The sequence below is a fragment of the Rissa tridactyla genome, chromosome 3 (genome assembly GCF_028500815.1).
Source record: "Rissa tridactyla isolate bRisTri1 chromosome 3, bRisTri1.patW.cur.20221130, whole genome shotgun sequence".
In the NCBI taxonomy this organism is placed as follows: domain Eukaryota; kingdom Metazoa; phylum Chordata; class Aves; order Charadriiformes; family Laridae; genus Rissa; species Rissa tridactyla.
In genome coordinates, this window is record NC_071468.1 from 127,201,213 (window position 1) to 127,214,001 (window position 12,789).

Here is a 12,789-nt window from a genome sequence, read left to right on the forward strand (position 1 = left end):
TGCGGGAACATGGGGCCACAGGAATGTAGGAACATAAGGACATGGGGACACGGGGGTGTGGGAACGTGGGGACACAGGGACATGGGTGTGGAGACATGGGGACAATGGGGACGCAGGGACATGGGGTCACAGGGATATGGGGACACAGGGACATGGGGACACGGGGACACAGGGGTGTTGGGAGATGGGGACGCAGGGTCCCGGCAGGAGTCCCGGGGGATCTCGGGGGTCGGGGCGATTCCGAGGGGTTCAGGGGGGTACCCCGGGAGGGTCCGGGGGGTGCCGGGGGGGTCCCGGAGGTTCCCAGGAGGGTTCCGGGGGGGAGCTTCGGGGAGGTCCCGAGGGGTCCGGGGGGGCTGCCGGGTGTTCCGAGAGGGTCCAGGAGGGTTCCGGGGGGGTCCCGGAGGGTTCCGGGCGGGTCCTGGGAGGTCCGAGGGGTCCCTGGGGGGAGTCCCGGGGGGGGGGGGGTCCCGAGGGGGTGCCGGGGCTGCAGAGGCCGCCGCCGCCGCCAGGGGGCGCTGTGGGGGAGCGGGGCCGGCGGCCGCCGTTGCTAAGGCGACGGGAGGGGCGTGGCCGCGCGCCGTTGCCATGGCGGCGGGGGGGGCGGAGCGGCGCGTGCCCGCCCGCGGGGAGGCGGTGTTGGCGCATGCGCGGGCGGCCCGGTCGGTCCCGGCCCGGTCCCGGCGGTCCCGGCGCGGAGCGGAGGCAGCGGAGCGGCCGCGGGCCGAGCGCGGTGAGTGCGGGGACGGGGCGGGCGGGGAACGGGCGGCATCGCACCGGGCCGCCGGGACCGCCCGCATCCCGGCCGGCGCCGCCCCGCCCCCGGGACCGGGATTGCGGGGGGAACCGGGGGATGGAGCGGGCGGCGGGAGGCACCGGTGGGGGGGACGGAGCGGGCGGGACGGGAGTGGTCCCGCGGCGCCGGGGGCGGCGGGGTTCGGCCTGACTCAGCGGCGGCCGTCTCTGCGTCCCGGCTGCGTCTCCCGTAGGGCCGCGGCCCCGGTACGGCACGGCACGGCACGGCACGCCGGGAGCTGTAGTCCCGGCACCGGGCCGGGCATCACCGGTTACCGCGCATCGCCGGTTACCGGGCATCGCATGGTCCCGGGAGACCCCCCCCGGGCTCAACGGGTGCTGCCGGGCCGCGGTCGCCGCCGGGAGCCGGTGCGGGGCGATACTCCCGGCAGGGCTTGGCCGGAGCGGTGCAGGCCCTGGCACAGCGACGGCGGCCCCGGCACGGCACGGCACGGGCAGCCCTTGGCGAGCCGGGCGGCAGCGCCAGCACCAAACGGCACCCGCTGTGGCGTGAGTCAGGGTTTAGGGGGGACGGTGCCCGTCCCGGTGACCCCCCACCGCCCCCGGGGGACGCCCAGCCCCGTCTCCTGCCGGTGACCTTCTCGCCGGTGACCCCCAAAACCGGGGTGCACGGACCCCAGCGTCCTGGTGCCATCGGTGCCCCCGCGGTGGCTCGGTCCCATCGCGCCCCTGGGGACCCCCCTCCCTGGCGGCGGCACCGGGGCGGCCGCGGCACGTGGGGCCTGTCCCGGAGGGGCTGCTCCGACCCACCGGCCTGGGGGTCCCCCGGCCCCCGCCGCTCTCCCTGCGCTGGCTCTGGCACCCGCCCCGGTTTGGATCACCCGAAGGCAGCGGCATTAATATTTCAGGGATGCTGATGCAGGATGAGGACGCGGAGCGGGGGGCGGCGCTGCCGGCGGCACCGCGCTCTGCACATGCTCCCACCACTGCTCTTCCCAGATATTTAGGTTATCGAGAGCGGAGCAAAAGGAGGGGGACACACACCAAGCTGGGCTACCCTGCCCGTGTCCCCGCCGGCCGGCACCGCGGCTGCACCGAGCGCCGGTTCCGCTCACCACGGGCCGGGACGGGCACTGCCGCCTGCGGAAGAGACGGGAAACTGGGAAAGGTGCCGGGGGGGATGGACCAGGCGAGGGGCTGGGGGCTGCCTGTGCCCGGGCAGACCCCTCTGCCACACACAGGCTCTGGCGCGGCACAGTGTGGCACAGCGTGTCGTGGGGATGCTCCTCAGGGTCAGGGGACGCGGCGCTGGCAGGGACGTGTGCGATGGCCGGGGGTGTGCGGCCACCCCTGCCAGCCCTTTGGCGATGCCGCCTGCTGCCAAACCAGCCAGGCAGCGCCGCGGCGGCTCCGTGCCACGCTCGGCCCCCGCTGGCTTGTCTGCCACCCCCCTGGTGGATTTGTCACTTGAGAAGCCACCGGGACGGCTCCCAAAATAGAAGCCGCCAGTCGCAGCAGCCCAGCTCGCCCCGGCGCAGCGGTGCTGCCGGCCCAGCACCGACCCACGGCCTCGGCAGCCGCAGCGGAATCGGTGCCCGGCCTTGGCAGCTGGCGCTGGCACCGCCGCCTCGGTGACGAGCAAACCCGTCCGGCGCCGCCGCCACCGGCCTCATTCTCCTCCCGCTTTGTTTGGCCAGAGCACGCCGGCCCGGCGAGGGCTGCGGCGTGGGACGCTGGTGTCCGCCGTCGGTGCTGGACGACCTCCGCGCGCCCCGGCAGCGCCGGCGGGACGGGGCTGAGCCACGCGCCCCAGCGTTTTGTTCGCCGTTAGGCCTTGATTAGCAGCTCGGCAGCAGCCGGACAATTAAAATGCAGCGGTAAGCGTCCCCCCCTGCCCCGTCAGCACCGGGTGCCCTGCGCCGCGGGACGGGGCGGGGGGGCTGCCCTGCATGGGGGGGGCTGCTCCCCGGCACCCTGCATCCCCCCCGCTGCCACTGCCGGCATCAAGGGCAGGACCGATGCCGAGCCCTGCGCCGGAACCGCTCCTCTCCCCCTGTTTTGCTGGGAATCGGGGCTAAATTTGTATTTTTATTAATTTTTTTTTGGCGGCAGGGGCAGCGTGCAGAGTGGGCGCCGGCTCCCTGGGTGCGCCCATCGCCCAGCGTCGGGGCCAGAGGGCGGCCGCCAGCGTTGGCGTCCCTGTCATTATGCCGGGGCGTGCTCGGCGCTGTGGCCGAGGCCTTTGAAGCCCGGCGCGGTGCTTCAGAGGGTGGCGTGTCCCGGTGAGCGTCCCCTCGGTGGCTCCAGATGTCCCCACCTCGCCGCCAGGACGTGGCGGTGCCCAGGGGCGCCGCAGCGGGCTCGGGGTGGTTGCCAGCAGGCTGGCACGCGCAGCAGTGTGTGCATGAGCTGGGGTGCGGCTGGCGGCGGCACGCCGGTGACACCCAAATTCACCCCGCCATGAAACCCATCCCTGCAGCTGCCGGCGCGGGCCTTGGCGTGCCCTGGCAAAGTGGGGGGCCGCAGCTGCACCGAGGCGGGGGGCACCGACTTCGGTGGAAATCCCGGCTGGCGAGGGGTGGGGGGTGGCCTGGGGGGCTCACTCGGCCCGGCACAGGCTGGGTGCGGGGTGCCGGCAGCACGGCGGCTTCCTGTGCCGGGACGGCTCTTGCCCGGGCTGTTTGCCCAGCGTGTTCCCACATCCCCCCCCCCAGCTTCCTGAGGGTCTGGGGGTGCTCCAGCCCCCCCATCTTGTGCGCCCCACAGGCAGGGGGCCAGCAAGGCCGGAGGGCTGCCGTGCCAGGTCTGGGCTCAGCAGGGCGAGAGCTGGCCCCGCGGCTCGTCGCGGTGGCCGGCTCCGGCAGCTGCTCCCGGCTATTTCGGGAAAGGCCGGCGATGGCGGGGGCAGGGGGGGGGGTCAGCTGGCCGCTGGCTCCTCGCCGGGCCATGCCGGCAGCCCCCTGCCCCTCGGCAGCCCCCTTGGCCACCCACCCTATCTGCGGGCAAGCGTGGCTGCGTCCGCGGTGGCCGCACCGCAGTGCGCGTGGCTCTGGCTCGGCGCCGCGCGTGACTCAGCTCGGCGCTGCCGCGGGGGGGGGACACCCCTGCCCACACCCCAACCGGCGCTGCGGCCGCCATGGGGGGGTTCGGTGCTCGCCGGGGAGCGGGTCGGTGCCCCCCGCGCCGTGCCAGGGGCTGTGGGGGCCTCGTTGCCGGCTGCTGCAGTGGCTAAAAATACCCACACCCCCCCCCGCTGCGTGTGGGGTGGGACGGGACGGGTGCTGGGGGGTCCCAGCCCTGGCGGGGGGGTGGGCTGGCTCGGCTGCCGGTGCCGGTTGAACCGTGCGGCTGTGCCGGCATTGCCGGTGCTGAGTCACGGCAGCCGTGAGGGAGGGGGGGAGCTGCGGTTGCCGGCACCTTCCCCCCCCTCATCGCAAGGCCAAGGGGGTGGCAGCACCCCGGGGTGCAGCACCCTGCAGCCCCCGCCCGCTGGGGGACGGGGGTCCTGGGCCCCCCCATGCACAGAGTGCAGGTGTGGGGCAGGCAGTGCCCCCCCCCCGCCAGCCCCACACAATGCCCGGGGCTGCGGCAGCAGGGAAATGGGGCCGGGGGGGTGAGGCTGGGGGGGTGAGGCTGGGGGGTGCCCCCCCGTAGCCCCCGCTGGCAGCTGGGCCTGAGCCCCGGGGAGAGTGGAAGCGGATTAACGCCGCCGCTGCCGCTGCTGTGCGGGGGGGGGCAGTGGGGACCCCCCCTCTCGGGGAGGGGGCGGCGGGACGGGGACCCTGCTCTTGCAGCGGGGGGATGGTCCCTTCTCCAAAGCGGGCACTGGGGGGGTGGTGTCTGGGTGCCCCCCCCCCCCACCCGGCTCCCTGGTGCTCAGCCGTGCTGGCGGTGGGTCCCGGCACCGCGGTGGTGCCGGGGCAGGGCCCTCCGCCATCTGGGAGCGGGCAGATGTTGCCCCTCTAAGCCCTGCTCTAATGGACCCCGATCCCCGCCCCGGCAGATTAGGAGCTGCGAGGGGGGGCCCATAAGCCGCTTATGGGCCAGCACCGGCCCCCAGGAGCCCCGTGGCCACTGCCCCAGCGTAGGGACAGAGCCCACGTCCCCCCTGTGCGCCACATCCTGCACCGCATCCGTGTCCCGCGGTGGGTCCCGCTCTTGGTGGCACCCCCCACCCCGGCTCCACTGGGGCTGTCCCCCCCCTCTCTGGGTGCCGCTGGCCATTGGACCACCAGGGACCCTCACGTCCCTTCCTCGCCGTACCGTGGGGTGCAGCCGGGGTGGGGGGTCCCGCGGGCGACACCGTGGCAGCCTGGCCCCGGTGTCCCGCGGTGTCCCCTGGCACTGGAGCCCGGGTGGGACGGGCACCCTGAGTCCTGCCGCCCCCGGTGCGGCGTGGGGCCGGGCTGGGGGGCTCACCGCAGTGCCGGCCCCGGCGTGACGCCCGTCTCTCGGCAGCTGGGGCATGGCCGTCAATGTGTACTCCACGTCAGTGACCAGCGAGAACCTGAGCCGCCATGACATGCTCGCCTGGGTCAACGACTCCCTCCAGCTCAACTACACCAAGATCGAGCAGCTCTGCTCAGGTGGGTGCCACGGGGGGGATGCGGGGGGGCGTCGCCGTGTGTCCCCCCCCCTCCCCCGTCCCTGACGCCGCGGTGTGGGTCCGGCGCAGGGGCTGCCTACTGCCAGTTCATGGACATGCTGTTCCCCGGCTGCGTCCACCTGCGGAAGGTGAAGTTCCAGGCCAAGCTGGAGCACGAGTACATCCACAACTTCAAGGTGCTGCAGGCCGCCTTCAAGAAGATGGGAGTGGACAAGGTACGTCCATGGCTTTGGGAGGCGGGGGCGGGATGGGACGCGGTGGGAAAAGGCTGCCGGGAGAGCGGCCCCCACCCCACTTCACCCCCTCCGTGTCCCCCTCCCCAGATCATCGCGGTGGAGAGGCTGGTGAAGGGCAAGTTCCAGGACAACTTCGAGTTCATCCAGTGGTTTAAGAAGTTCTTCGACGCCAACTACGACGGGAAGGAGTACAACCCGCTGCTGGCGCGGCAGGGCCAGGACGTCGCGCCCCCCCCAAACCCAGGTGATCACATCTTCAACAAACCCAAGAAACCCATTGGCACTGCAGGTAATGTCGGGGTCCCCCGGCGAGTGCTGCCACCCCCCCGGTCCTCCCGCACCCCACGTCGCTCCAGCCGTGGCTGGGCATCCCCATTCTCCCCTGCCCCGCACCCCCCCATCCCTGCCTGCGCCCCGCTGTGCTGCCTGCCTGCCTGCCACCGGGGGGGCGAGCGGGTCTGCAGGGACACCCGGGGACGGCGGGGGGACCCGCGGGGAGCTGGGCAAGGCCCCCATTGTCCTGCTCACCCCAGGTCTGGGGGTAGTTTGTCCCCCCAGACCCTCCCCATGGCTGCCGTCCACCCTGTGCCTGAGTGCCGCTGTGCGGACAAGCTGCTCCCGGCCGCGGGCAATGCTCCGTGGCCACCGTGGGCTCCATGTGCCGGCCCCGCGGGAGCATCTCGAGGGCTGGACCCCCCCATCCCACCACAAACACCCGGCCAGGCCCCGAGCACCCCTCAAGGGGGAACTGTGGGTGAGATCCGCCTGGGGAAACTGAGGCAGGGGAGGAGGCTGAGGGCAGGACAGTGCTCTGCCTGCCCTTGCTGCACGACGCAGGGGGGGGCCCTGCCAGCAGCCCCCCCAGGCCGGCATTAACCCTTCGGTCCCCATCTGCTGTCAAGTCCCCCAGAGGACCTCCCCCACCGGCCCCAAGAGCACGTCGAACCCGGCCCGTCTCAGCAACGTCCCCAGCAGCATCCTCCGGAAAAACTCCCCCGCGGCACGTAACGGGGGCACCGAGGCCGACGCGCAGATCCTGGAGCTCAACCAGCAGGTGGGGGGGACACGGGGACACCCCGGTGTGGGAGCGATGGGGCCGAGACCCCTGGGAGCGGCCCCCTCCCGGCCTGGGGCTGACGGCTCCACTGTTGTCGTCCCCCCCCGACCCTGCAGCTGATGGACCTGAAGCTGACGGTGGACGGGCTGGAGAAGGAGCGGGATTTCTACTTCAGCAAACTGCGGGACATCGAGCTCATCTGCCAGGAGCACGAGAACGAGAACAGCCCCATCATCACCGGCATCATCAGCGTCCTCTATGCCACGGAGGTGAGGGCTGGGCACCGCTGACCCCCCACGGGACCCCCGGGACCCCATCCTGCTCTCTGGGCTTCCCTGGGACCCCCCCTTCCCCGTGGCTGCTCCCGTCCTCTGGCCTGGATCCCTCCCTGGGGTGCCGGTGGGGCGGTTTGGGCTTTGCCGAAAGCTTTGCAGCGTGCCAGGAGGGGATGAGGTGGGATCCGGCCGGGAGCGGGACCCCCCACCCCACGTCCTGATGGCCGCCTGTCCCCCCCCGTGGCAGGAGGGCTTCGCCCCACCAGAGGACGACGAGCTGGAGGAGCAGCAGCCAGAGGAGCAGGACGAGTACTAGCCCCGGCACGCTCCCCCGCCCCGCGCCGTTCCCCCACCATAGACATTCGAGGTCTGAGCCCCGCGCGCCTCGCCCCGCACTGTCACACGCCATCGTCGTCTCCGGTGGCCGGGCCCGCGGCCTCGGCGTCCAGCAGCTCCGGTGGGAAGCCACAGTCTCCATAATAAATCGATGTCCATCGGGCGCGGAGCACGGCTCTACCTACGCCAGGGGCCGGGGGGGTGGGGACAGGCTCTGGCCGCTGCGCCCGGGGCCCGGCCCTCGCCACCCCCACCCTGTATTTATTTCCATTGTCCCCTCCGGTGCCCCCACCTGCCCTGCTGCCTGCGAGCCAGAGGGAAAGAACGAGTCCTGGGGGGCGTTTGCCCCGGGGGGGAGCGCGCTCGCCCGCTGCCTGCACCCTGCCAGCCCCGCAGCCCAGGGATGGGGCCGGTGGTGGCCCTGGGACCACTGCACGGGGGGAGGTTGGTGGCTGCCCGGCAGCTTGCGGGGATGCGGCGCGGAGGAGGGAGGTGTTGCTTCAGGTTCCTGGGAAGACGAAAAATAATCCCCAGCCCGGGTGAGGATGCAGCCGCCTGCCCGCACGGGTGGGCAGCAGGGGAGCGGGGGGACATGGCCACCACAGGCCAGAACGGAGGAGCCCAGGGTGGGAGCCCGTCCCCGCTGCGGACCCCTCCCCTCGCCCGTGGCCACCGAGGAGCCCCCGGGGCCGGCCGGGTCTGGCGGTAGCACACGCAGCGCCGGCCCCGGCCATCGTCCCCCTGTCGCATCGCTTGTCTGGTCCCTCACTCCGGTTGCAACAGCCTGCATCTGTGTTAACGTTTTATTTAAAATAAACTCGTGTGGTAAAACCTGGTCCCGCCCGTCTCTGGCCTGGCGAGGGGGCGGGGGGGGCTGTGCCCCGGGACGGGGAGGGGGCAGCGCAGCAGCGCGGGGTGACAGAGGCCCCGGGGGGGGGATGTCCCTGGGCCAGACCCTCAGGAACCCCCATTCAGGGGACGGAAGAGCTGCTGCGGGCCGGGGGGGGAAGGGGGATTTGTGTCCAAGAATTTACTCCGGGTGCGGAGATGATAAACCCAGAGACCCCCGAGCTCCCCGGGGCGCTGCTGCCCCCGACAGCGGGACGGGGGGAGACGGCGCCGGGTCAGGCCCTTCCCTTCCCCCGGCTCGCACCGACCCACCGCGGGCACCGGGGCCTGCGGGAGCCCAGACACGCCGCGTCCGGGGCGCGGAACACCCGGCAGGACAACAGCAGCACCCAACACCCGCCCCGCCCTCGCCTCTCTCTTTGCACCACCAACACCAGGGGAAAGCGCGAACGCAGTCCCCCACTACCACAAATTATGCAGTCGAGTTTCCCGCATTTGGGGAAATCGCAGGGGTCAGCACACCCGGAGTGCAGGGGATGAGCCTCGCCCTGGGAAAACCACCTGCCTGATCATGGTGTCTCCCCTGCCAGGTAAGTATGACTCCAACCCACCCACAACACCCCCCGCACCACGCCGCACGCACACACACCGCACGACGACAACCCCCGCGACACCCCACGCCCCCCCGAACCACGCCGCGTCTCGCGCCCACAACCTCGGCCCGGGCCTCACCCGCGCAGCGCCCGCCTTCCCCCGCGGGCGGCGGCGGCGCGGCGGGAACGGCTCCCGTCGTGCGTGGCGGCGGGATCTCATCTGCATGGACACGCCCTCTTTCAGCAAGGCCCCGCCCCGCCCGCCCTCGCTGTCAACGGTTCGATCCCCGCTCCCGCCGGCTCGCGGCAAACGCGCAGCCGCTGCCCGGCCCCGCCGCGCCCGCAGAGCCCGCACCGCGAGGGGCCGGCGGCGGAGCCCGCGCTGCCGGGACGGGGGGAACCAGCGGCACCGCCCCGGGTCGGCACCGGGGGAAACGTCCACCCCTCGGGTCCCCGGCATGGCCCTGGGGAGACAGCGCGGGACGGCATGGCTGTGTCCCCCCAACGACACACGGACACGTCCCCGCTCCCCCCAGGGAGAGCGGCTCTTCCTCTTTCCTCCCCGGGGAGGACGCTACACTCCAGGGGCCTCTGTGCCTCTCCCAGCCGTTGCTCCATCCCCGCGTTCACGGGGTGGGTGACAACACAGCAGAGCTGCGGCCGAGCCACCGGGCTGATGGCCACACCGTGACGTGTCTGTGTGTCTCGGGACACGGCTGACCGTGCGCCGGCTCAACCGGGATGGAGTCACCGCTCAGCACAGCAGCCCCGGCAGTGCCACGCTCTGCCTGTCCCCACGCCCACACTGTGGCGGCTGCACCGGAGCGTTCTCTGTGTCCTCGGGGCGTGTCAGGGTAAGGGGGCGGTAGTTCAGCTGTAAGGGACCTCCAGGAACCATCTGGTCCCACCGCCCGACCCCTTCAGGGCAGACCCCACGCTAACGCACGTCATTAAGGGCATCGCCCAAATGCCTCTCCAGCTCTGCCCCGCTCGGGGCATCAACCACCTCTCCAGAAGCCCGTGCCAGGGTCTGACCGCCCTCTCGGTACAGAGATGCCTCGTCGTGTCCAGCCTGAGCCTCCCTGGGCGCAGCTTTGAGCCGTTCCCAGGCGCCCTGTCCCCGGGTGCCAGGAGAAGAGCTCGGCACCTCCCTCTCCACGTCCCTCCTCAGGGGGCTGCAGGGAGCCATGAGGTGGCCCCTCGGCCCCCTTCTCTCCAGCCCCGAGCCCTCGGCCGCCCCCAGAGGACGGGCCTCCCAGCCCCTCGCCAGCTACAGAAAAACTGCACCCACCGCCGTCCCGTCACCCCCGGGGGGGACCTTATTGTAGGCGACCAAACCAGTGAGACGGGACTGTCCCTTTGTGACCCGTGTTGGCCGTCCCTGGTGGTGGCATCTGTCTCTAACTGCCCGCCAACAGCTCCCAGGCGGATCTTTGCCATTTTCCCAGAGCTGAGGACCATTTCGGGTCCCTGTGGCCAGTTCAGCCGCGCCGACGCCCCGAGCCCTTCCCGGGCACAGACGGGCCCCTCCCGCCGGCTCCCGGGGCTCTCGCCACCGGGACTCATGGCCACCGGCGCCACGGCCGGGACTTCCCCGACGCGCTCGCGCCGGCTGCCGCGGGAGGGGGCGGGGGGGGCTGCGGTGCCGCCGTTCCAGGGTCCGGCCGCGGGGAGACGAGCCCCGGTACCGCCGAGCCGCGGCGCCCGCAGGCCGGAGCGGTCTCGGTCCATGCCGGTGCGGGCGGGCCCGGGGCAGCGCCCCCGGCAGCAGCGCGGCGGGGCCGGAGACGCTCCGGGCGCGGGGTGTCGCTGCCCGGGACCTACCGGCCGCGCGCCGGGAGGGGGCGGGGCCTCCGTCCAGCCTGGCCCCGCCCCGCCCGCAGAGCAGCTCCGACGGGATGGGGCGGGGCCTTTGCGGAGGGGGCGTGTCCATGCAGATGAGATCCCGCCGCCACGCACGACGGGAGCCGTTCCCGCCGCGCCGCCGCCGCCCGCGGGGGAAGGCGGGCGCTGCGCGGGTGAGGCCCGGGCCGAGGTTGTGGGCGCGAGACGCGGCGTGGTTCGGGGGGGCGTGGGGTGTCGCGGGGGTTGTCGTCGTGCGGTGTGTGTGCGTGCGGCGTGGTGCGGGGGCTGTTGTGCGTGGGTTGGAGTCATACTTACCTGGCAGGGGAGACACCATGATCAGGCAGGTGGTTTTCCCAGGGCGAGGCTCATCCCCTGCACTCCGGGTGTGCTGACCCCTGCGATTTCCCCAAATGCGGGAAACTCGACTGCATAATTTGTGGTAGTGGGGGACTGCGTTCGCGCTCTCCCCTGGTGTTGGTGGTGCAAAGAGAGAGGCGAGGGGGGGGCGGGTGTTGGGTGCTGCGTGCTGCTGTTGTCGTGCCCCGTGTTCCGCGCCCCGGACGCGGCGTGTCTGGGCTCCCGCAGGCCGCGGTGCCCGCGGTGGGTCGGTGCGAGCCGGGGGAAGGGAAGGGCCTGACCCGGCGCCGTCTGCCCCTGTCCCGCTGTCAGGGACCACGGTCCGTGTCGGGGCGCAGGAGCGCCCGGAGGGGCCGGTGTTTTCCGCGTTTTCCACAACCGAGGTCGGAACTGAGCGCTAACGGGCAAAAGCCCCTGCGCTCTCTGCGAACAGCTCGTCTGGTCCCTGACGCCGTGGCCCCAGCGCTCCGTGGCCGCCTCCTGCACACGGGGGCCCAGGGCGGGTCCCAGCCCTGCGGGGGCGGCAGGGCCCGGACACCCCACAACGGGCCCAGACCGGCCCCGGCGGTGACAGACCCGTTACAGCCCCCGCGGCGAAGGAGGCAGGGCCCACGCGTGCCCGTGCTCGGCCTCGTCACGGCGGGGGGCTCTCCCGTCAGCCCGCGCGTGGATGACCACCTCCCGCCCCCCCGGCTTCCTCGGGCCCCGCGCGTTCCCCGCGGCGCTGCCGTTACCGCCATCCGTACGGCAACTCTCGCTCTCCAAACCAGGTTGGTAGTTTAGAAAACCCGGCATCAGCTTATTTATGGTGCTGGGTGCCCGGGGGGGTCTCTCCTCCCGCCGCACCCCCCGCCAGAACTCCCCGCGGGGTTTTATACGCGTTTCCCAACGCGGTTATAATATCGGCACCTGCCGCCCGTACGTGCTGGGTCAGGGATTTCCGTGCGATTGACGCCACCAGGTCACAGCTCCCACGCACGCTCAAGGGCAGGGGCTGCACCCGGGCGAGGGGCGGTGGGACCCGGGGCCGTGATTTGAGTGTTATGGCGAAAGTGGTTCCGCCTGGGGACACGGAGAACTTTCGCTTTCCCGCCGAGGGGCTGAACTTCTCCGCACGCGCAGACTGGGACCGTCCTCGGGGTCCTGGTGCTCGATGGGCCTCCTGGGGAATGACACGACGCTCGCCCGCCTTGACGAGGAGTTCTTGTCGTTAGCTGACGCTGGAGAGATTCCAGGGTAAACCCTCGTTATCCGTGGGGATGCGCATGCGGCCTTTCCTCACTGGTTGCAGCGACGCCTGACGCAGTGTCGCGGACAGCCGTCAGCGCGTACTCGAGGTGGTCGGCTGGGGAGAGACACCCCTGCTCTGCCCTCGTCTGGCCGTGAGTGCAGCTAAAGCTCACTTTGGGCTCTGACACTCCGACCTTCGGCGTTTTTCGCTTCACGGTGTCGCTGCTGTCCCACCCCCAGCCAGGACCCTCGGGCTGACGGGGACCGGCCCCGCGGTGCGGAGCCGTGGCAGCCCCTCGGCCAGCGCCGCGGTTGTTGTCCCGAATCGGGGGTCTTTACCCGCCGCGTGCGCCCCGGCCGCCGCAGCTGTTCCCTGGAATAAAAGCTCTCGAAACCAAAAGCAGTTCAGAGAGATGTGAGGGACGGACTGTAAATTCCCTGGGGAGGGGCAGGAGGCCCTCCAAGCCTTCGATGGGACGCCTCAAACACTCGCGAGGCAATAAACAATGCAGGCCTGGCCTCCAAAGAACCGACACGGCTCACGCTTCTGGTGCCTGAAAGCGTGGGAGAACTTGTGGAGACAGGACAGTTCTGCCACTCGTGTGCTGAGCGCGCTAGTTCTCCGTTCTCAAGGCCGTCGTGTCCGATG

The 12,789-nt window shown here is 71.9% G+C and overlaps 1 protein-coding gene and 2 non-coding genes across 5 annotated transcripts; 2 read left to right on the forward strand and 1 right to left on the reverse strand.

The window, feature by feature from the left end:
* Window positions 1–630: 630 nt before the first annotated feature.
* MAPRE3 (microtubule associated protein RP/EB family member 3) lies at window positions 631–8,097 on the forward strand. 3 transcript variants are annotated; one of them, XM_054196774.1, is made up of 7 exons: window positions 631–733; window positions 5,215–5,342; window positions 5,432–5,577; window positions 5,686–5,887; window positions 6,501–6,652; window positions 6,772–6,924; window positions 7,178–8,097. In XM_054196774.1, the coding sequence occupies exons 2-7, from the start codon at window positions 5,222–5,224 to the stop codon at window positions 7,244–7,246; spliced, it is 843 nt and encodes a 280-aa protein (XP_054052749.1). In that variant the 5' UTR covers window positions 631–733; window positions 5,215–5,221; the 3' UTR covers window positions 7,247–8,097. The 3 variants fall into 3 exon arrangements, with proteins under 3 accessions (XP_054052749.1, XP_054052750.1, XP_054052748.1); XM_054196775.1 differs by lacking the exon at window positions 631–733 and adding an exon at window positions 2,190–2,633 and having other exon boundaries at window positions 5,686–5,842; XM_054196773.1 differs by lacking the exon at window positions 631–733 and adding an exon at window positions 2,214–2,633.
* A 452-nt stretch (window positions 8,098–8,549) lies between these two features.
* Window positions 8,550–8,713, reverse strand: LOC128908010 (U1 spliceosomal RNA). The gene has a single exon (XR_008465824.1). It is a non-coding gene; the product is annotated as a U1 spliceosomal RNA (small nuclear RNA).
* A 2,147-nt stretch (window positions 8,714–10,860) lies between these two features.
* On the forward strand, window positions 10,861–11,024 carry LOC128908022 (U1 spliceosomal RNA). Its single transcript, XR_008465835.1, has one exon. It is a non-coding gene; the product is annotated as a U1 spliceosomal RNA (small nuclear RNA).
* The last annotated feature ends 1,765 nt before the right edge of the window (window positions 11,025–12,789 follow it).